We start from the raw sequence: 26,137 nt of genomic DNA, 5'->3' as shown, positions 1-26,137 counted from the left end.
TTGAACTAGTGAGTAGATCTAAACAATTAGATTTCCCTAGAATTGATGGTTAAGATTAAGAGTAAGTTTAAAGTGGATCCACACTAATAATATAGAAGTATATATATTTATATTAGTAAAATCTTTTTTTGCTAGTTTATTAAGTATGACAATATTTCTAAATTTTGTAGTATAAAGTTATTAAATAATGATATCTAATATTATATATTTTTAAAATTTTTTAATATAAATTAATCCACCAATATAATTATTGAGTCATTGGTCTAACGAGTGACTTGTTGGCTCAATGCCCACACTGAGTCATTGACCGGAGTGTCTAATAACACTACTACAAAGTATCTCAACGGACCGGTTCGTTTTCTACTAATCTTCTGATTTTAAAACTGGCCCGAACCGACCAAAGCTACAGATACTCGAACCGAACCTTCTCTCTCTCTGATCTTCACATCAACACAGAATAGAAAAGGGGATTAGGGTTTAAGGAACTGAAACTGATAATAATGGATTTGACACAGGTGAAGAAGGAATCAGAGAGCAACAACAACTCTGAAAATAGCGTTGATCAATTATCATCTAATGCTATTATCAAAGAAATCCAAGAGCGACAAGCTCGTGACCTCAAAGCTGGTCTTCACCCCCTTAAGGTTACTCTCTATTTAGTTAAACTCTATGAAAATTATAATTTTTCAACTTTTATTTATTCATTAATTTGTTTTTTATTGGATTTAGAGGAAGACTATTGAAAACTACATGTGAAACTGTTGAGAAAGATTTAGATTTCAGTGAATTATCTATTTATTTGTTTTAAGATAGGATATTATAGCTTTTGAGTGGGAAAAGATTTGATTCTTGTTTTGGAGTTCAAAAGTTGATATTTTTCAACTTAATTTTAGTCCATAGGTATATGGAGGTGCAACTTGATGACCAAATTAAAATTCTTGGGTTGTGGGTACTGATTGTATATTATATACAAAGGAAGGTTCTGGAAAATTTAAAATTTAGGGTTGTTTTTGCATGTTTTGATTAAGATCAGCTTGCATTGATATCTCTCTCTTTGTTTTTGCATGTTGAAACCTTGATGTATCAATGCCCTTGTGATCAACTGCTTGTTTTGATTCTTGATGTCCCCAGTTTTTATAAATGAGACTTAATTTAAGCTCAAGGTAAAAAGTTCTTGTGCGTTGTCTTCATATGTGATAAAAATGTGTCACTCAAGCTTGATGAGAAATTTTACTGCACAACTATAAGACCCGCAATGTTTATGGGTCTGAGTGTTGGGAAGTAAAATGTCAACAAGTAGCTAAACTCAATGTTGCATAGATGAAAATATTGTGTTGTTTGAGTGGATGCACTACAGAAGGTAGGATTAAGAATGAATGCATTAAGGAGAAAGTTGGGGTAACTCCTATGGTAGAAAAGTTGATAGACTCGCGTCTTAGGTGGTTTGGATATGTATTGAAGAGATCGCTAGAAGATGAGGTAAGGAGAGTAGACCAAACGGAGTTAGTCCAACTTCTAGAAGCATAGGGAGACCAAAAAGAACCATATGCGAAACGATTATGAAAGATTTAGAGATTAATGCTTTGTCAATGGATATGATTTATAAGACATGATTCTTTTGGTAAATTGACCCCACCTTGTGGAAATAAGGCATGCTTGTTTAGGTAAATTGATACCACCTTGTGGAAATAAAGCATGATTGTTGTTGTACATACCAACTTATCAATTTACCCATAATCTTTCAATTTAATTTTAGGCATGATTTTAGTTGTGGAATAGTTGAGCAAGTGTTATTAATGCTTGTTCTTATGTTCTTCCATGTATTAGATGTAGTAGATATAGGATCCTTTCTCTCCCTGGATATTTCACATTGTTTAGGTTCCAGGCTCTTAATCATTGGACATTGTGTGCCAATTTTGCATTGTGATTATTTGCAATTGACAATTTAGTTGACTTTGTGTGTTGGTAATTTCTCTGAGCAGCACAAATTTGTACTTTGGTACACACGGCGCACACCTGGAGTACGAAGTCAAACATCGTATGAGGACAACATAAAGAAAATTGTTGATTTCAGTACGGTAAGACCTTTGATATATCAAGGATTGTGACTGAATGTGAATTCACACTTCATTGTAAAATCTCTTTCTATGGCAATTGCTCATATTAATAGGTTGAAGCATTTTGGGTCTGCTATTGCCATCTTGCTCGTCCTTCTTCTTTGCCTAGTCCAACAGATTTGCATCTTTTTAAGGAAGGAATCCGTCCTTTATGGGAGGTAGATACTTTAAAGCCTTAGCTGAATCTGCATTTTCTTGTTGATTTAGAGTTTATGGGTTGTACTGTGTGGGAGAGAGAGAGGGGAGGGGGTGTCCTCTAGATGTCTTTTAATTTGCAATGACATATTGCATGCTTTTTTTTAAAGGACTCTGCTAACTGCAATGGTGGTAAATGGATTATACGATTCAAAAAGGTTGTCTCGGGTCGTTTCTGGGAAGACCTGGTAAGTGGAAATAATTTTTTCCCCTGAAGCTTGCTTGATAATATGTCTGCCAAGATTTCTGTATGTATAATGTTATCACTTTAGTTTATTTGATTGTTGATTTAAAGTTGAACTTGGACTAAATAGTTTTGCTCAGAATTAGGTTTTTATAGATCCCATTCCCAATGATGCGGGTTGAATCATGTAGGCTGTAGCTGATCCTATCTAGTAGGATTAGTCTGGGTTGTTATTGTTGGTAATATCTGAAGTTAACATGGGACTAAGTTTCTTTGTGTGTTTGTTGGTTTTCACTATAATCTTTTTGAACCAGATTATTTTCTGCATTTGGGAAAAGAATGAGGCAAATGAGATTAGTCAATTCTTATGAGTCAAGATTTCTGATTACTTTTTTTTTGTTATGTAATCATTAATTTGCATGTATACACCTGTTTGTTTTGCAAGATATCTTTCATGATTGAGAGGTATGATTATTACAGCTCAATATTAATGACTTCTCTAACTAGTCAAGGAGTGGAACAAACTCTGCCTTCATTATTCTACGTGACTTTGTTCCTAAATCTTATGGGCAACTTCTCAATGTTTACTGGGATATAGCTATCATTCGGTCATCTGCAGCGGGAAAGTGACTTTAAATGAACCTGGTTGAATAATGCCGAAGTCTCTGGACATTGATATAAACAAAATGTTATATATTCTTTTATTTGGTTGAATAACCATTTCCACCTGATTCAGTTGATCTGAATGAAGTTTATTTCGCCTTTGCCCTGTCAAGTAAAGTTTATTTATGACGGCAAGTTATGGACCTACCAAATTACCATTTTTAATCTCTCTTGGTGGTATATATATGTTGAGTGCAGGTTCTTGCATTAGTGGGTGACCAATTGGATTATGGAGATAACATATGCGGTGCAGTACTAAGCACTCGTTTCAGTGAGGATATAGTGAGTGTCTGGAACAGCAATGCATCTGATCATCAGGTTGGCATTCTGTGTATGCCTTTGTGGCACAAATATTCATTCATGTTTTGTCTTTCAACGATAACAACCAAGCGTTAAACCCACCAGGTGGGATCGGCTATATAGATCGAACGACGCCATAATGCTCTATGTTATGCCATGTCTTCAATATTACGATGTTCCCGCTTTCTCATTTCAGGCTGTAATGGCTCTGAGAGATTCGATTAAACGACACCTAAAGCTTCCTCATAGCTATATGATGGAGTACAAGCCCCATGACGCCTCTCTGCGTGACAATTCATCATACAGGAACACTTGGTTGAGGGGCTGAAGATACAACTGTGTTCTTGTCAAATTCCTTTGCACAAAAGCTAGTGTATTATGGGTCTGTTTTCACACACCCAGTTAATCATTGGCTATGACATATTAAGACACAGCTTTAATCCTTGAAGATGGACAAGTATCATTAGTGGCTTTATAATATATATGAATAACATTAAAAACACCACTGTGGTAATGTCTTTGTTGGCTATCTTTGATGTATCAATGCAACTTATACACATCTACATCACTTCATTTCTTTATATTTTACTGTTTTATTATATGTAAGAGTTATTGTTTTTGTGTTTTTACAACTTTTTACATTATGATTCTGTTAGATGTTGAATACATATATCTAAAAGTGATGTGTATGTTTTAAGCTTGTAAAATATAATACAATAGATTTCATTATATCTCTATTGCACCACCAAGAAGTAAATCAAGTGATTCTTATGGTTCTTTTTTACTTTATCTTTATTTTTAAATAAAAATAAAAAGTATTGACATCATAATATTTCAGATAATTGTACAGCTCTTCTGATAACTCTTAATTAATGACAAAAATACTCGACCGTAGATATTATACTTGTAAAAATACATGTAATGAATACCCATAAAAATAATTTATGGGTAAGAACATATATTATGATAGGTGGATATCTACATATTTATAAATTTATTTTTAAATTAAATATTTTATTATTATTTTAGATTATATTTTGTCTACTTTATTATTATTTCACAATAAAATTTTATTGAATGGACTATTTATAAAATTATTATATATATCGTATTATTCAAGTAATAATTATTTTTATATATTGATTATTATAAATTATATGATTAAAATTAAAAACTCGTTAGGTACCTGCACATATCCACTATCCGCACGGGTACTTAAAAATAGTACAAGTATAAGTACGGGTAAACACTACCTATGTCCGTCCTACTGTGTTACCATCCCTACTTTTAATGGTCTAAGTGGATACTTTCATTTCCAATTATAGAATTTGGAATTAATCAAATCTCACTAAGTGACTCAAACCTATGACTAGTTAGTTAATGCAAATTGTATTTATGTGTAAATTAGCATAAGGTTCTCCTATCTATTAAAACAACATTATTAATTATCAAAAGGGTTCATCCTCCATCCAATCTTGTGTGCAAATTCTGATGTTATTTTATTTTTCTTGCTTAATATATGATCTCTAGTTTCAATCATGATATCGTGGAAAGTGATATTGTTTAAAATTCTTAAACTAAAGTTTTATTTTCTAGTTTCTTATTTCAAATTAAAGTTGGTTGAAACTAGCTTTTCATGTATAGAAACAAAGATATATCTTCTTGTCATTCCAAATATAGTGATTCTATAAATCTAAAGCTCTTATAGTACCAAAAAACACAGATTGAATGGACCATTATTGAATAATGGAGATCTTTATTTAACATCTCTCGATTACATAGGAAACAAACCTATTTCTTGCCATTACTTATAGAGTAAATTATATTGACACCCCTGAATTTTAGCGAAAGTACACAAACCACCTCTCACTTTTCTACACCTACACAAACCCCTAATTTTTATAATTTCATTACACTGACCACCCTTGTATGAGAAATAAGTGTGATCTTTTAAACAAAAAAGGTGATAAATGCAATTAAGTTAAACAAAACATGGTATATTGTGAAGAAACATCCAAATAATATACAAATCAATGTATCTTTATTATTTTGAGATAAAAAATGCATCAACAATTCCAAATAATATACAAATCAATATATTATTTGTGTAGGTGTAAAAAAAGTGAGGAATAGTTTGTATAATTTCATTAAAACTCAGCGGGTAGTGTAATTGACTCTTACTTATATGAAAAAGGAATGACTAGTAAGCAAGTATATAGAAGCCATATATAACATTTTCCAAACAGAAAAAGGCTTCTCTATAGTGAGTTTGTTTTTATAATAGGGAAAATGTAACTTATCTTTACCTCCTTAACCTTAGGATCATGTATTATTTGCACCCTCATGTTCAGAAAGTTGTATTTTACCCCCTAATGATTGTTTAAGGTGTAAAATACCCCTTCTGTTAACATCTCCATTAAATGTTGAAGGGTATTCATGGCACGACTTATCACTTTTAAGGTTTTGTCAATGAACATGAGTTATGATAAAACATTATAGCATCGTTTGATCTATGTAGTCGACTCGACCAATTCAACTTGCATATTCTTTAGGAAATGTACAACCATGGGCTCATTATAACCTCTTATTGCATTTGACTTATTTACACAACAAGAAAAGCAATTCTTGCTCAGTCCTCACATGATTGCCATGGCTTAAACCTTTAAACTTGAGAACAAACTGAATATTATTTTGTAACCATGTAGCAGAAATTTTTAACAAAAGTAGTTACATCATGATTGTAATTTCATAAAGAAATCAAGGGATAAGTGTATACCCCTTCTGTGAATATATCCATTATTTGTAGGCAAATTATCTTAAACAGATGATTGAAGGCCAATGATACCTGTCAACAAATGTTAACTGTTAGGCTTCAACATGTAAAGAAAGATTGTTTCAAAATTCATTTGATGTAAATTGTGTCATTCTGGGCTGGAAACTTCGGATTTTTCTCGTTTTTCTTCTTAGTCACGGCATAATACTAAATGAGTCACATGATTAGTCTCCTATCTTCACATTTCATATAATTAGATACCCAAGTCTTCACACAATACTAAAGTTTACCATTACGTACCCGTAATCATGCAACATAGCATCATGTATTCATGCAATGTACTCGTGCTCTAGTATCATGTATACCATATTCATGCAAGGTACTCCGTACTCTAGTTTTTGAGAAAATGTCGGACCTCCTACCCGGTACGTACCAGTGTTGGTGTAACAAATCATTTGACAAGGAAAACTCCATACGACGGGCACTCGCACTAAGCAACTAACTAACTGATTACTTACGAAATGCATTAAACTCTTGGAATAGCTAATAAATTATTAATGGGAGTTTGCTATCCTAAAACAATCTAAAGAACAGAAGTATTACCACATGCTACTCTTGCACCTGCATTGCCAGTAGCCTTGCTCAGTTCATGACCACCTGTTTCATGATAAACAAAAAAGCCGCACTCGTAAAAATGGCGATAAGATAAAAGCAGTTAAAGTTTTGGTGGGCAAATGGAAAACAGAACTTTCATTGTGGACTTTTGAAACTCAAAACAGCTTAGGACACACATCTTTTTATGTACTCCATTAGCTAAAACAAAAGCATCAAGATCACAGTACTGAATATGTGAAAAGGGACTTGCCAATCTATCAAAAGTTTTTAACTAGTGCACCATGTAAAAATCTCAGGACCAGATAGGAATTTAACTTTTAATTCTCACCTAGAAAGGCCATCTTTTCGAATTTCATCACATCCTTGCGGTTATTCCTAAACCTTTGATCTATAGAAATACATACCCCACCATTATCCCGTAATTCCCATTCGTGTAAATTATCATAATTACAAAAAACACAGGCATCTTGACAGTTTGGAATCATAAAGGTTACTTAAAGTCTTTAAATATGTGACAACTATCTAAGTCAATGTTAATGGGCATTTTCTTCGAGTTACCATCATCTCCACAAAAATAATGAAATACATTGATAAACATTTACAATATGGTCAGTTCTGGAAGATTGAGACAACTTCGCTTGGCATAATTTGTGTCATATATGTTTTGTAGCACACATGTTCATACATACAAAAAAGGGTATAGTTTGAAGACTGCATAGTGATTCGGAATCGAAGTTTAGACACAATAACTAGCAAATGTATATGCATAAGAACCAATTACCAGAGAATAATTTGAGCTGGACTAATCTCTTAAAGGATTTACAACTTACTAGATAAAAATCTTCTCTACTTCCTTGGGGAAAGAAGATTAGTACTAAAAAGGAGCACAAGATAAGAGAAGGAAATATATGCAGCCAAGCCAAGATATATAATTATAATGGTGTACTTTTAATCTATCCATATCAATCAAAAGGGTACTCAATACACATAGAAAAATTACTTCAATGAACTTAGTATAAAACCAATATGATTAGGGAAAAAGAAAAGCAACATTGCAAAGTGGAAACAAAAGGAGACATAATGTAACATGTTCCTGCATTCTGTGGCCGAAATTTAAAATATTACCCCTTCCAAGATCATCAGGATCAGCATGCACAACAACAGCCCTACCAAGTATCGAATGCACTCCACTTAGCGGAATCTACGTATCGGAAATGAGGAAGAGAAATCTAAAGTACTTTAGGTCCAATTAAGCTACACACAAAGTTAATAAAAAAATACAGCCAAATCAACACAATACAAAAGGTAAGTTTATATTGGCCAACAAAAGCACATTTGAATAAGATTGATTTGATTTCGCATACGACTAAGATATTACAAAAGGAATGTAAGTTAAAATTCATTAGTCTTTACCTGTTCATCTCTTATAGAAATTTCAGCAACTCCTGAAAAACAGAAAACTTTTAGAGATTCCAAGGAGACACAACTCATACAAAGTAGTGAGAAAATCAGAAAATCAAACTCATACCCCTTGAATTTTGACTTGATTACATTTTATACTACTTTCATTCAGAAACTACACTCACTTCCTTTTAAGTTTTATGTTATCATTACACTTAACCCTCGAGGTTTTCGTTTCATAGCACTCATCCTATAAGGTGTATGTTGTAATTACACTCAGCCATACAACATAAACATCAAGGAAAGTACGTTTAATTGGATACCGACTGTAATTAAGTTAAATCTCGGAATGTTAGTGTAATTTTCCCAAAATCAAAATACATATGGAATGAGAAGGCAGCAAATACCATCAGGGCCTGCAACAATGTTACCCAAATCACCAGCGTGACGCGTGTCATCTGTAGGAGCTCCATGGTCTTTCTTTAGTGGATTGAAATGAGGACCTGCAATGAAGAAAAAATCAAAGCCAAAAGTAAATTGATAAACAAAGTTGGTATGCACACAACACAAACACAACAACCATGACATCAATATATTTCATAGAACTTCATGTGAGGCTCACTAAACCGCGACCCACTGTCTATTCGGCAGACCGCGACACATGAAATCCACCCGATAATAAAGAAAATGTATCGAAAAACGTGTTGCTAGAATGAGAAAAACCTGTATAAAGACATATCTAATCTCTCATATTTAGAGACAAATAGATTTTCGCTTTCTGATGCTATCCAAAATAACTATTTATCGAGTAAATGTACGCAGTCTTACTCCAAGCAGATAGATAAACCCTTAGGATTAAATTTTAATTAGAATGAGTTGTCAATATTTTATTGGCTGCACGAGCCTCTCGCTTGGTATAGTCACTTAAATATACACAGTCTTACTCTAAGCAAGCAGACAGACTACTCTTAGGATTAATTTTAATTAGAATTAGTTGTAAAATATTTTATTATTTATCTCTGCATAAATACGTCTTCACACGAGTTTTTCTCCCGTAAAATTGCTAATGTCTAATCTATATAGAAAAGAGTGCAAACCAGTGGAATTGCAGCCATTGGTGGTGTCACCCAAGGCATGAATATGGAAGCCATGAAGGCCAGGGGATAGTCCTTTTATACTCCCTGATACATGGGTAGTACCTATACAATACACCACAATCATAATCACAATGAAAAAGAAAAGTAATAAGATGAAATAAAAAAAGGGTAAGATGAAAAGTGAGAGTGAGAGAGAGAAACCATTGGGATGTTGGAGAAACTGAAGAGAACCTCTAACGTTGTTATCTCCGATGATTATAGCCACAGCTTTCACGGTTGCTTTTGCAGCTTCCATATCTATGTTAATTCCTATGTTGTCTCCGCCTATATAATAATCTCATTATCATTATGGCTATGTTTTTTTTATTTTTATGTGTATAGTGTACATCAATGTTATGAAATCCTAACACAAAAATCAACAAGGCGTTAGTATAGTGGTGTAAGGTTTATCTGTATTCAAAATTCGAGAGTTTTTTATTTCTGTGAGGGCAGTCACAAACCCCAGAAGAATTAGTTATTTGACAAAAAAAGTGAAGAATACTCTTGCTAATACCAAAAAAAAATCGAAACACAAAACTATGATAGGTTCATTCAATTATTTGGTGCAATGTTTCTTTAGTTTGTTTTATTTGGTGGAATGTATAACTTTATAAATAATTAATAATTATTTATAAATATATAATTATAAAGAATTGAATAATTATATATAATTAATAAGTATATATAATATTAGAGTAAAATCTTAATGAACAATTGTTTTATGCGGGTGGTATGCAATCTTAGAAATTATTTGAACATTTAGCTTGTTCAAAGAAGGATACCAAGGTCTACTTTCAACTCGATCATTGTAAACATCCAATGACACATGGCTAGCTAGAAATCGAATCTTCTAAATAAAGCATGTGAAATTTGTCTTGCTAGGTCTATTCTTAGCTCTATCCTTACTATGAGACTTCCTCAAAGTATTTATAATGAGATTGATAGAATGACGTAGAACTTTATTTGAGGGGGGTGCCTAGAAATGTAGCCCAAACCTAGTCAAATATGATATTATTACTAAACCAAAACGTTATGGTTGTCTAGAGCTTCATGATTCACGTTGAGTCAATATCTCTCCTTAGTAAGTTGTGTTGGAGCATGATATCCGATTATAACAAGTTATGGTGTTAGGTGCAATGTCTTGAATATATTGGCGATTTTTCAATGTTGTTTGCTAGACACAACTATTGTGCCTCATATACTTGGAAGAGCATTATGAAAGTTACCACTTTTCCGAAAGAATGGTTTATTTTGCATATTGGTAGTGATAACATATTCTTCTAGTATGACAATTGGTCGGGACTAAGTAGACTTTGCAATATTGTGGATTATGTTCATATTTACGATAATATGCTTTGTTGAGGGATCTTAGTGATAGACACAATTGTGATTCCAGTAGTTTGTCCACTCATCTTTCCCATGAGGTCAAACATACAATCTTTGATTTCTCTAATCCAGTTGCTACTCCTTCAGAGGTTGGATGGGTTTGGGATAACCATGTGTTAGGAAGCTACACCACTAATTCATGCTATATGTGGCTTAAAGCTTACATTGATGATGATTCCACGCCCTATACACAAAGGTGAGTGTGGAGTATAGAGGTTTCAGTAAAAATGAGATTCATGTGTTGCTTACTATTCATAACGCTCTCTCTACTAATGATCTTCGCTTCAAACGTAAATGGACGTCGAGCCCTATTTGCTCTTGGTGTAATGATTGTCTTGAGGACATTCTCCATATCAGATATTGCTCTAATTCGGTCATTTTGTGAGAACATATAGATTTTATTGATACCTCTTTTTGGAGTAACCAATATTTCGTTAGTTGGTTAGTGGACAAATATAACCAGTCTTGTAAGTTATCTTGAAGGTTTCGAGGTGGAGGAACAACTCAATCTTGGACAATATGGTTTAGGACATAAACCTTGTTGCTTATTGAGTTCACCATGACTATAGGGACTGGTGTATTAGAGCTAAGGGTGGAAACAGGCCAGGCCAGGCCAGGCTTTGCCTTAAACAGGCCCAGCCTATATAGCACATAGGAGCCTGGGCCTGGCCTGTTAGCCTGTTTAAAAAAAATTTCAAAGCCTAGGCCTGGCCTGTTTAAAAGCCTGTCCTGACCTGTTAGCCTGTTTAAAGGCCTATTATACTATATGCTCATGAAATAGACTACCATGTCTACATTTTAATGGGCTTATAGGCTTATTTTTAGTTAGGCCCATCTAATTCTAATAATTAAATTATATTTTTATATACATTTTTATATTAATATTACACATATATAATAATATTGCTTATATTAAAATAGTATAATTTCAACATTCTTATATAATATAACTAAATAGGCCGGCCTGTTAGGCTTTATAGGCCTTTTAGGTGGCCTAAAGCCTGGCCTGTTAAGCTAAATAGGCTTTTTAGAAAGCCTAAGCCTGGCCTGTTCGTCAAAAAAGCCTGGCCTGGCCTAGCCTGTTATAGGCTAGGTAATAGGCCCCTGATAGGCGGTCTGGCCTGTTTCCACCCTTAATTAGAGCAAACCCAAGCATTACATATAACAATATTTCTTCTTTCAGGTGGAGATTACCAATGGTGCAAGTGAAGTTAAATGTGGATGATAAATGTTCCGAGGGTACTAATATAATGAGTGAAGGTGGTGTGATCCGCAACCTGGATTTTGGGCTTCTCCTTATATTTTGGGGTTGGTACTTCTATTGAAGTGAAGCTTATGGTGATAGAGCAATGTCTTCTCATGGTTTGAAAGAGCAGTTTCCATTCTATTGTCTCCGAGTGTGATTGTTTGGAGGTTGTGAAAATCATTAGTGACAGAAGATTTTTGAAGTAGTGCAACGGATATGCAAGCTGCTTTCTGGAAGCTGGGTGGTTCAAGTAAACTTTATTCAAAGGGAGACTAACTCTTTAGTCGATTTTATGACTAAAACTGGAGTTCAATCGGTCTCTGGCACTCAGCTATGAGATCTTGTTCCTGCAAGCACGTCAACAATCTTAGCTATAAATTTCTCTTCTTAATTTGTCTTTTCTCTTTTTCTGAACTACAAAAAAAACTTATAAATTTTAAAAATATTACTATATCAAATATCACAACATAATTATGGTCACGACAATTGATACTAACATTATATTAATAACAAAATGTTCTCATTAATAAAAGAATCAATTGAACATATTAGGGAGTTGACATTGATTTCTTCACCTTTCACTAAGCTCTTAAACCTATTCTTATGCTATGTTCTTGCGTCATCAATTCTTTCCTTATGTTCGCCTTTCTAGGTCAAGTAATGGTGATCCATCGAAGATGGGAGCCTCATAACATGTTGACGAAGACCCCTGAACTAAGGGTTTGATCAATAGAGGGGATGATTCGAACTATAAATCAAACTAGACTGATCGATTTAAAAAAATCAATTCAATACAATCCAACAACATTCAATTTTTATAGCTTTAGTTTATTTTGGACTTACTTCTTGATTTTATTTTTAGACCTGTTTGGATTTGAATACATATAACCTGGCCTATTTGGACAATATGAGGATAATGGGCACCACAATACACGACAGAGAACAACAAACCAGAAATGATAAAGAATGACAAATATTGGTGTCACGATAGCACAATAGGTTCTAGAGTAGAGAAAAGAAGCTGATGGTGACAAAAAAAGAAAACTACAAAATCACCATGGTTCAACCATGTATGATTTAGGTTTTACAAAAAAAGGCTTAAATGAGTCTGATGCGCAATTCTAATGATGGGGATGGGTGTTGTGAAGTTGCAATAATGGTTTTAGATTCAAGTATGATGACTCAATGATGAAGGCTAGACCCCACATACAAGGTTTTGGATGCAATGGTACTCAACATAGGTAAAAGGTGAAGAAATAGGACCAATCCAAAACTTGAAATATTCAATTTGTGAGAACTATACTTGTCACGAGTCATTGATGTGACAACGGTTATGGATTAGATTGAATAAAAAATGTAGAGACAAATTTCAAAATAACAAATATATATAGAAACCAAAATTATATTTAAAACTAAGGAATAATGATTTAGGATCTAAATATTTCTTATCTTCTCAATATCATTATTAGTGTACTTAATAATATATATGACCATATGATTTATCTTGAGTTTACAAAAATGTTTAAGGAACCTTGTTAATTGTTATGTATCAACCAAAAGTATTCCATTTTAAGTCATTCACTCTTTAGTTATGAACAACTATTTTTAGCCAAAACCATCCAACATTGGCGCCAAATGATTGGTACTAGATTAATATTAATCAATTACCGTTAAATAATTTAAGGATTTAATCATCTTTTAGTACCCATTACTTTTGGCTTTCAAATTGCATGCACTCTTTTAATTTCTGTTAATTAAGAGAGAAAAAAGCGTTAAAAAAGTGATTTTTTTCTATACCCAAAAGAGAGATTCAATTCTTCTTAGTATTTCTCTCTTCCATTTATCCAATCCTTGTGATTTTTAACATTTTCTATGAGCCTGGTGATTATTGTTTCTCATTAGTGTTTTCAATTTCTTAGCATATAAAAAGATTATAGAAAGAAAAAAGAAAAGAAGAAAATGAGAGAGATAATAAGTATTCATATTGGACAAGCTGGAATTCAGGTTGGAAATTCATGTTGGGAGCTATATTGTCTTGAGCATGGTATTCAACCTGATGGAATGATGCCAAGGTCTTTATATTTTTCTATTCTCTCTATTTGTTTTCTTGCATTTCAAGAAATTGTTATTCTATCATCTATTTAATTTAGATGTTAATGTAACAACCTATATATTCAAATTCTACTTCACATGCCAACAAGACGTTGGTTTAGTGGTGTAAGATCTTATTAAATCCCCGGATGACCAAAACGTTAAGGGTTCGATCCCTGGGAGTCACACATGTTGGGAGGGGCAACAACGAGTCATAAGGTGAGGATATACCCTTGTTAGTACTAAAAAAAAATCTGTCACAGGGTTTCAAATTAAACAGTAGCGAATCTAGGACTCAGAGATAGGGTTGCATTGTGTCCAAATGAGTGTCATGGATGTAATTTTGTATAACAGGGGCAACAAATATTAACAATAAGGATAATATATGCAAACCTAATTCTAATATTGCTTTCATAATTTATCAAAAAAAGTATTCCTTTTTATGGATTTGGAATCTTTGTTAATCTTTATGGCTATGTAATTGACATGTTGAAATCATGTTTAAGCTTATGATTCACTTCACTCAGTATTGGTTCCAATTGTTTAAGAATGACCTGTATCGGCTTAATTTTTTGGTACCCTCACCTTATGGGTAAGAAACTAATCTCTTCCGAGATGCGTGACTGCCCCTTCCAACAAATGTCTTTCTTAGGATCGAACCTTTGACCTTTGGCCTATCTGAGGTCGAATATGGTCTTACTCCACTAGACCAACGCCTTGTTCGTTTATTGGCTGATTTGAAACTGGAACAATGGAATTGCTATATCCTTCTAATTGAGTCTCCCTTTTCAAGTTTATCACAAGTCACACTGATTTTATATCTGGTTGCAGTGATAACTTAGATGCTGCTATAAATGATGCTTTTAGCACATTCTTCAGTGAAACTGGATCTGGCCACTATGTTCCAAGGGCTTTATTTGTTGATCTAGAGCCTAGTGTAATTGATGAAGTAAGGTCTGGTCCTTATAGACAACTCTTTCATCCCGAGCAATTAATTTCGGGCAAGGAAGATGCTGCGAATAATTTCGCAAGAGGACATTACACAGGTCAGTTAACATCTAAAGTATGTTGAAATTGGTTACTTTTTAATGGACATTGTTACTTATTGATTGTAATGTTGCAGTTGGAAAAGAAGTCGAAGAACTATGCCTCAATCGTATCCGAAAAATAGCTGACAATTGCACTGGCTTGCAAGGATTCTTGGTTTTCAATGCTGCTGGTGGTGGCACTGGTTCTGGTTTGGGATCGTTACTTTTGGAACGATTGTCTGTCGATTACGGGAAGAAGTCAAAACTTGGCTTCATTATTTATCCTTCTCCTCAGGTTTAGCTTAAAATCCTTAGAAGATAAGAGAAAAAGTAAAATGAACTGTTTCTTCAGCATCAAACATTTGTCTATACTATATATGCTGATTCTTTAGCCTTTTATTTCGGAATCCGGACAAAGTTCTTCTATTGAACATACTTCTTGCCTGCATAGTGAAATTTCATGCATAAAGTATATGGCCATATATCCTAATGTTAAAAATGAACTTTAATTGTTGTATATAATAAGATGTGAAGCGACATTGTTACGAATTTGCAGGTTTCTACTGCAGTTGTTGAACCTTACAACACTGTACTTTCCAATCATTCTCTTATTGAGCACACTGATGTCATTGTGCTTTTGGATAATGAAGCAATATACGATATCTGCAGAAGATCATTAGACATAGAAAGGCCAACTTACACTAACTTGAATCGCTTGATATCGCAAACTATATCTTCCTTAACCACTTCCTTGAGATTTGATGGTGCAATCAATGTTGATATTTCCGAGTTTCAGACTAACCTCGTGCCATATCCTCGTATCCATTTTATGCTTTCATCATATGCTCCTGTTATATCTTCTGTGAAGGCCTACCATGAGCAGCTATCAGTGCCTGAGATCACAAGAGCTGTATTTGAGCCATCAAGTATGATGGTCAAGTGTGACCCGAGACATGGGAAGTACATGGCGTGCTGCCTGATGTATCGTGGAGACGTTGCACCGAAAGACGTAAACGTTGCTGTTTCAAATATCAAGACGAAGCGACAAGTTCAGTTTGTTGACTGGTAATTAGACTCCTCCCTTAAAGAAAAACATTATACCGAGTTACGATTTACATTACATACATTATCCTTTCCTATTGGCTCTGTTCTTTCTGTTCTAATTCTAACTATCTAATCACTAGCTTGTACATTCTACTATCAATTTTCTAGTTCCCTACATGTTGATTTCTTTTGTTTGCTTTTTAAAAGTTTAAGATGCAAAACGATATAGTTACGAAGAAATCAAGCCTCGAGCAATCAAACTACTCGAAATTATGCAGCGACAAATTAAAACACCGATACATGCTGAGACATCTCATGTTGCATGTAATACAATAGACTTAAGCACATGCATTTACACACTATCTTCTTGAATCTAAAACTCCTAAAAACTATAACTTGTTGAATCAAGTTTATATAATAACATTACATTTCTAAACATTTTTTGTTACAAAATTCAGGTGCCCAACTGGTTTCAAATGTGGTATAAATTATCAGGCTCCAACAGTGGTACCAGGAGGTGATCTTGCGAAAGTGAACCGGGCAGTTTGTATGATAAGCAACAACACTGCTGTAGCTGAAGTTTTCTCTCGCATCGATCATAAATTCGATCTCATGTATTCTAAGAGGGCATTTGTACATTGGTATGTTGGTGAAGGAATGGAAGAAGGTGAATTCTCAGAAGCTAGGGAAGATCTTGCTGCACTTGAAAAGGACTATGATGAAGTTGGTGAAGATGGTGCTGATGAAGAGGTTGAAGACTATTGAATGTAGTCCTTCATCACTAGCTACAATACATGTTTCATTTCCTTCTTAGTTGAAAATCTTGTCTATTTCATCTATTTGTTTTATTATGTATCTGGTTTTTTTATTATGTTTTTTGAAAGGTTGTGTTATGTATCTATTTTTATGTTTGTTTCAAGTTAAATTGTTCATACTTTGGAGAATTGTTGCATTGATGTACAATGGTAGTTTAATTGATATTTTCAACCACTTACTTGTTTGTGTGTAAAGTCATTGGCTAGAGCTTTTGACACGTTTACAAGTTAACATGGTATCTGGGCTGACACAACCTTTTTTCGGTTGGATCAAGAGATACCCTTTAGTCATGAGTTAAAAAAGTCAAATTCTTCGGTTGGGTCAAGAGATACTCTATCATATGTGGTGATGAGGTCGTAGTTTTGACAATAATAGTGGTGGGACAATAATTTGTTGTATAGCTATGAAATAACAATTTCAACAAATACTAGAAATTAAGAATGATTTAAGTTAGTTACATTATAAATTCATGCTATTAGTGGTTGGAACTATGATTCCAATTATTTTATTCTTTGCTAATCATTCATGAATGATGACCTTGAGTGTTTGATTTTGATAGGAATTATTATACTTTCATGGAATACCCCACATCTTGTAACCCATATAGAATAATTAACTTCTAACATTTGGTTGTTTTGGTTGTTATAGGGTACCATTCTACATAGACGTGCATCAATGTAGTCTTTATGTGCTAAAACATATGATAATAAAGAAATAAAAATCATCACATGTTATAAGTCCAAATTATGGAAATAGCATTTTTTGCTCGTAAGATAAGATTGTATACATTTATCCTATTCACACATGATGTATCAGGTGGGAGCCTCAAGCATTATGTCATACTTTGTAGTAAATAGATGGACAACAATAATATTATCATACACTTTTTTTCATACCTTACACCATAGTTAATGATGAAACAATTTACTTGATCATAACAATGAAAAGCTAATAATTATAAAGTAGATATGAAAACTTGTGTTGCATGAGATGGTAAAAAAAAAAGCATAGTCCTTACTCCAAAGATAATCTACATTTTCAAACTGAAGTATACAAAGATAGTATTGGGATCTTCTGTCCCAAAAAACACATATCATCTGTCCCTAACCAATAACATTGCACCTAATAATGTAAAATTGTTAGTTTTTATTTTTATGAATTTTTATTTTACGTACGTGTTACTTTTCAATTGGCTGGAACAAGAAATAGGGACAGAGTTAAGGACAACTGATATGTAGACCTAGAAAATTGGTATATATTCGCAGTGATTTAGTGTAGTAAAAAAAGTTAAAGTGTATATAAGTAGATAAATTGGTAAACTTAATACTTTAAGGTTTTGGATCTAGATATGATATCAAACACATTTATATACTTCTTTCACTTAGCCGATGAAAAAACACTTTCGACAATGGATAAAGATCTCCCAACTTTATTTCATATTACCTATGTAAAGAAAGGAACATAATTGCATAGAGTTTTTACACCATGATGACAGAAGGGTCCCTTCAAGCTGCAACTATCTTCCTGCAGACACTTTTGAAGTATAGTTCAACACAATTCTAACTCACTAAAGCTATTAATCATTACAATATCTTTTATATAATAGTACAAAAAGAAAAGGACTATAAAGAAAAAAAGATTTGTAGGATCATATTAACCTTCAAGTTCAGAATAAAAAGGAGCATAAGGGTGGAAGATCCCAAAGAGTTTCATTAGAGTCCTGAACAGTTTGCATGTACTCTTTTACACCATTCATTGCATAAAGTGAAGCTGATATTTGTCTTTCAACTTTCATTCTTTCAAATTCTGAAATCTCCAAGCTTATATTTGTATCTTGCATGCCATCAATCTTTGGTATTTCCAATACTTGAGCAAAAGGAAAACCCTCAAAAACATATCCAAAATTCTCTGAATGATTTTGCTGAAAACATGACTCAAACTCTTCCTTGAAGTTACTCAAATCTGGTCTATATGCATCATCATATAGTTGTGTATTTTGGGTTGTTGTCACATTAGAAAGTGAGTTGTTACTCTTATCATAATTTGATGAATTAGTACTAGTACTAGTACTAGTGCTATTACTAGCATCACTGCTAGTAGCATTTGCATGTTCTTTGTTACCTTTTCTGTTGTTAAGGAGATTTCGAATCCGAAAAGCGAGGGGAGAGTCCGATGAGACATGAGTGATGAAATTGGTGCGAGCATTTGATCCACGAAGAAGGCACGCGGCTTCGTCGTAAGCTCTGGCTGCTTCCTCTGCAGTGTCAAAAGTGCCAAGCCACATTCTTATCTTTTGAATTGTATCTTTAATCTCTGCTACCCATTTTCCTGAAGGCCTTTGTCTCACACCAATTAACTTGTTTGTGTTATTTCTTCCTTTGTATTTTCCTCTTTTTTTGATTAACATGCTCTGCTTCAAATGCTGCTTTGGTTGTTGGAATTGAATTTCCATTAGAAATGGTTCAACTAGTGATGTTATAGCTCTTAAGTGGAAGGCTTATTCCTCAATCTTTCTTGTTTTTCCTTGAAAGTTGTGAGAGTATATATGGATGAAAAAGTTGCCAACCTTAAAGTAAGCAAGTGGGCTTAATGTATTATAAGAATGTGTTTTGTTTTGGATGGTGGCTCAGCACGACCAGACCATGAGGGCACCACACTCGTGTAGCGATTCATGATATGGTCGTGTTGGCCACCACAAATTTAGATCGACACCCTAGTGACAACTTTCTAAGTCTGATTTATGGGCTTTTGGGGCTTATGTATTGGGTCACGACACTAGGCCTATATATGTTAGTCTGTATATCCTAATGAGTGACTGAAGTTGTAAGCATATTCTCTAATAACATGTTGGTAGCTCTCAACTCTCTTGAGGACATATGAATAAATTATTTTATGTTTTATCTATGTTCTTATTATATTTTGCTCTTTTATTGATTGTTTGTTTTCAACGATGTCGTTGCACAACAATTGATATCAAAGCTGTTAGAATGGGATGACTCTTAACTCAGGTTCCAAATTCCAAGTAGAAAAGTTCAATAGAATTGATAACTTCGGATTATGGTAGATGAGAGTTAATAGTGTTTTGGCTCAACAAGGCATGTCGAATGCACTATGCCTGTTGAAGGTAATGTAAATGAGAATCATATGGTTGTGTCTGTTAGACAACTTGATGAATCATTTTATAGATCTAACGTCTCTAACATAGGTATGACAGAAATTAGAGAAGTAATTCATGTCCAACTCTCTGACAAACAAGTTATATTTAAAACAGAAACACTATTGGCATAAAGGTGTAGGAGAGGGTTTTGATTTGCAACAACATGTCAATATTTTCAATCGAATGATCAATGAGTTACACAAGGTTGTTGTTAAGGATGACGACGAAGATAAAGCAACAATTTTGTTGTGCGCCTTCACTAGTTCATACGAACACGTGTGACAACCTTTACCAATGAGAAAGACTCAATCAAAGTCGAAGAGATCACATGCTCACTTATGTCTCATATTCAAAGGAAACATAATGTAGGGAAAGGATCTGGGCGACAATCTGAATCTGAAGGGGAGTCAAAGACATTGATGAAGATGACACAAAACAAATTTTTCAAAGGGAAAATGATCATATTTCGAGAGCAAACAAACATCATAGTGCTTTAGGTGCAAACAGATCTGAGAATTATAAATAATAATAAAAAGTGTGTTTCAACAAGCACATGGTGTTGGATAAGAGGCAAGGTGGAACATCGGGATTTTGTGACATGTGCTAACAATGTCTCTCTCATTGTTGGAGAAGGTAATCTTTTCTGAGGTGAGAAGTAGTATATCCTCATGATATTTCAGTTATTTCATGGAAAATAATATGTTATTGCTAGCAGATCCACAATAGTACATATGAATTAGCAAGGTGTGTGACACATGCATTTGTATGAATGTAGGGTATGACACATGAGTTGACATCGATGTAGGATGTAATATGAGAATTTAGATAATTGATGGTGTAATACAAACATTGGCATAGAAAATGTTAGGATACAAGCATTTGAATAGATGGAAGGTGTGGCATGGGCATGATTAACATTGATGCAATATGCGTAGTTTGTATACTCCTTAAGGTGAAGTATGATAGTTCTTTTAATTTGAACTATGATTGTGAGTATGGATGATGATTGCAAGTTTAGACAATGAAGTGGAGTTCATGGCAAGATGTGAGGTTTCCAAGGAAACTCCACGATTCAGATGGACTAAGTATTGAATTGTGGTTGTTGTGGGGTTATGATTTGTCGAAAGTTCTCGATGCGACTGAAGGCTAGATGTTGTGTTTTGTTTGATAACAAAACAAGTTTAGAGAAGGGATAAGTTCTTTTTGTGACACCATAGAAATATTCGAACGTTGAAGGGGAGAAGAATTTCAAGTGGAGGAGTGACACTTAAGGGTCAAATAAGTCCCATATGGACGATAACTTGATAAAGAGAGTTAAGCATTAAGTAATGTTAAGTTCAGTTACATTATGATAATCAAAGTTTTATCTACTCTGCAAGGTAGAGAAGAGTATGACATTCACCAAGTCCATTGGACACAAATGGCTTTGCTTTAAACACACAAGTAAATCTACACAAATAAGATATTTGTCATTATGGACATTGTTGTATATGATAACTCATGTTCATATGTGAAGCATATCTAGACTGTGGGTCCATCATGGTCGTGTTCTCAATAACCCCTAGGACATAAAATTCTAGAGAGACCTATGACTTAGTCGTGTTAGCCACCAATATCATTGATCAACACATAGGATCTTACACAACAATCCATGAATTGGCCATGTTAACGACTATGACTATGGATCATCACACTTCTAAGAAATTTATGAATTTAGTTTATGCGGTGTGGGACTTATGTATTGAGTTTCGAGACTAACATGTATATGAATTATATAAATCCTAATAGGTGACTAAAGTTATAATTATATTCTCAAATTGGTAGACGTCTAACGCACCCATGAACATAAATATAATTAGTCGAATCTGGTTAAAGAATTCTCCTAACGTTTTATCTCTACTATTTTTTATTCTTTGCTCTTTTTTAGTGCTTATTTCCAATGTCAATGCTTTAAAACATATTTCTTGAAAAAAATAATTGTTATTTTTTTTTTGTTTCTAGCAGTTTATAATTGTGTATGATAGAAACTTGTCACCTTTCATATTATATCTATCCCCTGACTTTCATTGGAGTGACCACTATACCTGTCTCCTTTGTTGGCATTACATGACTTAAAAAGTCTAATTTGAGTTTAGATATAGGAGCCAAAAAGAGAATCAATTTGATGCAAATACATATATACTATCATAAAAAGATTTATGATCAGAACTTTTGTACATTGTCATTGTATCATCCAAAATTTATTCTTAATTATTATTCTTAAATAAAAGTAATATAAATAAATAGTGAATGATACATTGCTTGTAAGTACATACATATTACACTCATATACTATATTCTCCTTTTTAAATTTCTCTTAATTCTAAGATATATTAAAAAAATCACTTTACAACAATGATTTATAATTTGAGATGCATTGTGACAGTAAATAAGAAATCTAATAGTAATTTTTATACATTCCAATAACACATTCAAAAAGGTTAAGGGGTGTTTAACCCAATAAGAAAAGGAAGGAGGTAGAATTTCCTATTTTAAATTTTAAAAAATAGTACTAGTTAATCTTATATCTAGAGATAGTAGTGATCTTGGGCCATGCTAAAATGGAATCACCAAATTACCTTTATAGACAAAACAAATGGGAAAATAAGAAACATAAAACTAGTGTTTCTCTGACAAAGAATATTTATCATCAATGTCTGTTTTAAATCGATTAGAATGTTATCTTTTTGTTTTTAAAAGTTTTCTTTTTATTCATATGTTAATTTTTGATTGACCATTGATAGATAATTGAACATTGTTACGGACATGTGATCTTTGTCTCCTTGTTTGTCTCCATTACCCACTTTATGCCTTTGTCAAACATTTGAAAAGAAGGTTTTGAAGGCATGAATGGCCTCCATTTGGAGTCTCCAAATTGATCATTCATGTGCATCCATAAACTAAGGCTAAACAAAATCATGCTTGGCACTAAGGTGGACCAAGTCATTGGTCACCTTAACCTATATGGCTACACACATGAATATATTAGATACCTATAATTTATAGTATAATATGGCTAACCACCTTGGATCACATCACCAACAACTATAGAAAAACTTATCGAGAAATATATTTATGTAGAGACAACCAATCAAATGACAGCACCAAATATAACGTATTTAATATGTCTTCATATCAGTTTTTCTCCAATATCAATCCTTTTTTATGTTCCTCTCCTTTTTATGTTTATTTGTCAATTCTTGTTCACCATCTTAAACATATCCCCATGTTTATGATTCATAATCATATTTCATGCGACATTGTTTTTGTCTTTTTTGTTAGTTGTTTGAAGGCAATTAGCCAACCTAAAAATATATATTATAATATGAGTTTGCTTTAGTTTTCTCTCATCTCCTTTTTTCTAGGTTTATGATAAGATGAAATTTGAATAATTTAAATATTATGTGCCTCTATAGTGTTCACAATGAATATCTTGTTAGATGCGAATAAAGATATAGAGAAAGAGACACAATTATTACTATATTAAGCAAGTTGGCAAATCTAAGATGGCACCTTTGAAAGTCTATCCAAAATTTGATTTATATATTGGAGAATAATTATAGCAATGAGGCCATTGTTTTGTACGTGATGATCACTATAATTAATAAATCGTGCTAACTGCTAACAATAATTAATTAAAGATATAACATGGCTTGAATCTGAGATTAGGTTTCACCTTAGTTTTAATAATACTATAACAACTACAATTGTTTTTGTTAGAAACTAATTAAAAAACTATTTATGGCACCCAAAAAAATTAATAGTTGAGTCACGAACTAGATAGTTATACTTTAAGACATTTCATGATATTTTCAAAACTTGTGCAAGTAAATTATCAATCATGATACTCGTAGGATAAAATAGGTCAGTCTATTGTATTGGACAATCACTACACCATTATAGAATTACACCTAGGCTATTGTCACTCTAAACTATCATAGAAAGAAAAAGGGAGAAAGAGACTGAAAATGTTTTGATGTAGAATTGCGACAATTTTCCAAGAGCTCGAGGACTAAATTTATAGGCTTAGGATCCCAAACGGTCAGAAAAACAATGGTGCATATCACACCCATTATGAAAACGAATGACCAGATGAAGCACAAGAGGAACATGCACTAGTGTGTGCAGATCATGTATTGGCATGTGGAGGACGTACATTGGCATGTTCCCAACGTTAAAAAATGTGTGTCAGACATGTGTTGACTTGGACTGGCCTAATTTTTTTAAAATAAATAAATAATTGTGAGCTTGTCTAACAAGATTTATACCATACGACCAAGCTCGAAAACAAATTGAGCCGAACCGGTTAGATAGTGGTAGCGATGCAAGCACATGTTGGTTAAGAGCACACCTTGTTCCCATTTTGGAAATAAAATATTGCTACCAAAATTGCATTATACATATAGAATAATGGGGCACACCCAAGTAGCACATCTCTTACTTATAAATACTCTTGAAGTGTTTCCGTGGGACTTTTTTGTTCATTTTATGCTCTTAAAAACTAATAATTTCTCACTTGAAATTAATTAAAAAGAATGTAGATTCTATAAGATTGTGCATAAACCATCATACAGTGAATAAGATTCATACTTTACTATATCAACTCATAGTCTTAAACTTTATCTCTGACATCAAACATTACACAATCTTTTAAGGGTATATTCTATTAAGCATGTGCGTTAAAAGATCATGCACTTCTATCTTAGTAGAGTGAAACACTAGAAATTTATGCTCAAACAATCACCATCACTTCCACATTCACATATGTGGGTCTATCAAGAATACTCTTGTATCTTAGGTATTCCACTCAAACTAAAATATATTTCATTAAGAGTTTATATTAGTTCAACTTCTCATTACTTCATGAGTACATGTTCATCTCATATCATTTCATGACTTGTTATTACACATTAAACCTATTTCTTGGAATCTCAAATCAGTTAGATTTGGTTATCGTAAAGAGCGATTCATCTCTGTGAAGGAAATAGTCCCATTCTAGCCCCATTCTTTTTGAAGTATTTTCGACTTTCTCTTTAGCGAGTCATTTTGTCAAAGGATCTACTAGATTTTTATCATCAGTGCGTACATGATCCACTCTAATAGTTTCAATTGAGAGTAACTCTCTATCAATGTTGTGTTTACGACATATTTGTCGTTTGTTATCGTTGTGATAATGATTCTGAATTTTCACAATAGTCGTGATACTATCGCAAAAGATCAACATACTTGGTATATGTTTTCCATAAGAGAATCCATGCAAACAAACCTCTTAGTCAACATGCTTCTTCACTAGCAGATGCTAATGTTATTATCTCATTTTCATAGTAGAGTAAGCTAAAATAGTCTATTTTATTGACTTCTGGAAATAATCCTTCTAACTATGCTAAATATATAGTCATTGGTCACTTTGGAATCATCTGAAAGAGTGTTCTAATCTCATCGTTGTATCTTTCAAGGACATTGGGGAACATTTTGTAATGTAACCCAAAGTTCATGATTCACATGAGGTATCTCATAACTGTCTCAATCGTGCCCTGATTATACTTAGTCTACTTTTAAACATGCACAATAATACCATAACATGGGCAATGTTGGGTCTAATTCAATCATTAGCAAATTCTATATGGTAAATATCAAAGTTACACATTTTGTAAAAAGAATGAGAATCTATAGTAATATCACCGTGTAATTTGAACATGTCATCAATGGTATATTTTTTCCTTGCAAATATCACATTCCTAGAAAGAGTGTATAAGACTGATCCTCTAGTATAGGTGAATCAAACCTTGTTTTGAATAAATCCATAAACTATATTCTTCCTCATATCTAGAGTGTTCATAACACATTTGAGAATCAAAGTCCTTCTAGAAGTAAACTTATCTCAAGTTTCAACAATGTACTAGTATGAGTATTACCCAACAAATTTTCTTATCTTATGTTATTATA

General features: G+C 33.2%; 4 protein-coding genes across 5 annotated transcripts; 2 read left to right on the top strand and 2 right to left on the bottom strand.

The window, feature by feature from the left end:
• On the top strand, positions 333–4,082 carry LOC109336393 (eukaryotic translation initiation factor NCBP-like). Its single transcript, XM_019572964.1, has 6 exons — positions 333–644; positions 1,983–2,078; positions 2,171–2,275; positions 2,423–2,500; positions 3,358–3,477; positions 3,656–4,082. Exons 1-6 carry the CDS (start codon positions 501–503, stop codon positions 3,785–3,787), a joined length of 675 nt encoding a protein of 224 aa, XP_019428509.1. The 5' UTR covers positions 333–500; the 3' UTR covers positions 3,788–4,082.
• Positions 2,546–21,386, bottom strand: LOC109336392 (ethylene-responsive transcription factor RAP2-11-like). 2 transcript variants are annotated; one of them, XR_002106347.1, is made up of 3 exons: positions 21,382–21,386; positions 18,530–19,476; positions 2,546–2,558 (listed from the first exon to the last, which is right to left on the bottom strand). XR_002106347.1 is itself a non-coding variant. In XM_019572963.1 (2 exons), the coding sequence occupies exon 2, from the start codon at positions 19,445–19,447 to the stop codon at positions 18,662–18,664; it is 786 nt and encodes a 261-aa protein (XP_019428508.1). In that variant the 5' UTR covers positions 19,448–19,476; positions 21,382–21,386; the 3' UTR covers positions 18,419–18,661. The 2 variants fall into 2 exon arrangements, 1 of the variants encoding a protein (XP_019428508.1); XM_019572963.1 differs by lacking the exon at positions 2,546–2,558 and having other exon boundaries at positions 18,419–19,476.
• On the bottom strand, positions 6,179–9,681 carry LOC109336394 (superoxide dismutase [Cu-Zn] 2). The gene is made up of 7 exons (XM_019572965.1): positions 9,547–9,681; positions 9,346–9,447; positions 8,656–8,751; positions 8,261–8,292; positions 7,973–8,048; positions 6,836–6,889; positions 6,179–6,304 (listed from the first exon to the last, which is right to left on the bottom strand). The coding sequence occupies exons 1-7, from the start codon at positions 9,638–9,640 to the stop codon at positions 6,276–6,278; spliced, it is 483 nt and encodes a 160-aa protein (XP_019428510.1). The 5' UTR covers positions 9,641–9,681; the 3' UTR covers positions 6,179–6,275.
• Positions 13,734–17,044, top strand: LOC109336391 (tubulin alpha-3 chain-like). Its single transcript, XM_019572962.1, has 5 exons — positions 13,734–14,088; positions 14,939–15,153; positions 15,231–15,430; positions 15,692–16,200; positions 16,638–17,044. The coding sequence occupies exons 1-5, from the start codon at positions 13,976–13,978 to the stop codon at positions 16,942–16,944; spliced, it is 1,344 nt and encodes a 447-aa protein (XP_019428507.1). The 5' UTR covers positions 13,734–13,975; the 3' UTR covers positions 16,945–17,044.

This window comes from Lupinus angustifolius, chromosome LG20 (genome assembly GCF_001865875.1).
Source record: "Lupinus angustifolius cultivar Tanjil chromosome LG20, LupAngTanjil_v1.0, whole genome shotgun sequence".
In the NCBI taxonomy this organism is placed as follows: domain Eukaryota; kingdom Viridiplantae; phylum Streptophyta; class Magnoliopsida; order Fabales; family Fabaceae; genus Lupinus; species Lupinus angustifolius.
This window is presented reverse-complemented; position numbering and strand designations above follow the sequence as displayed.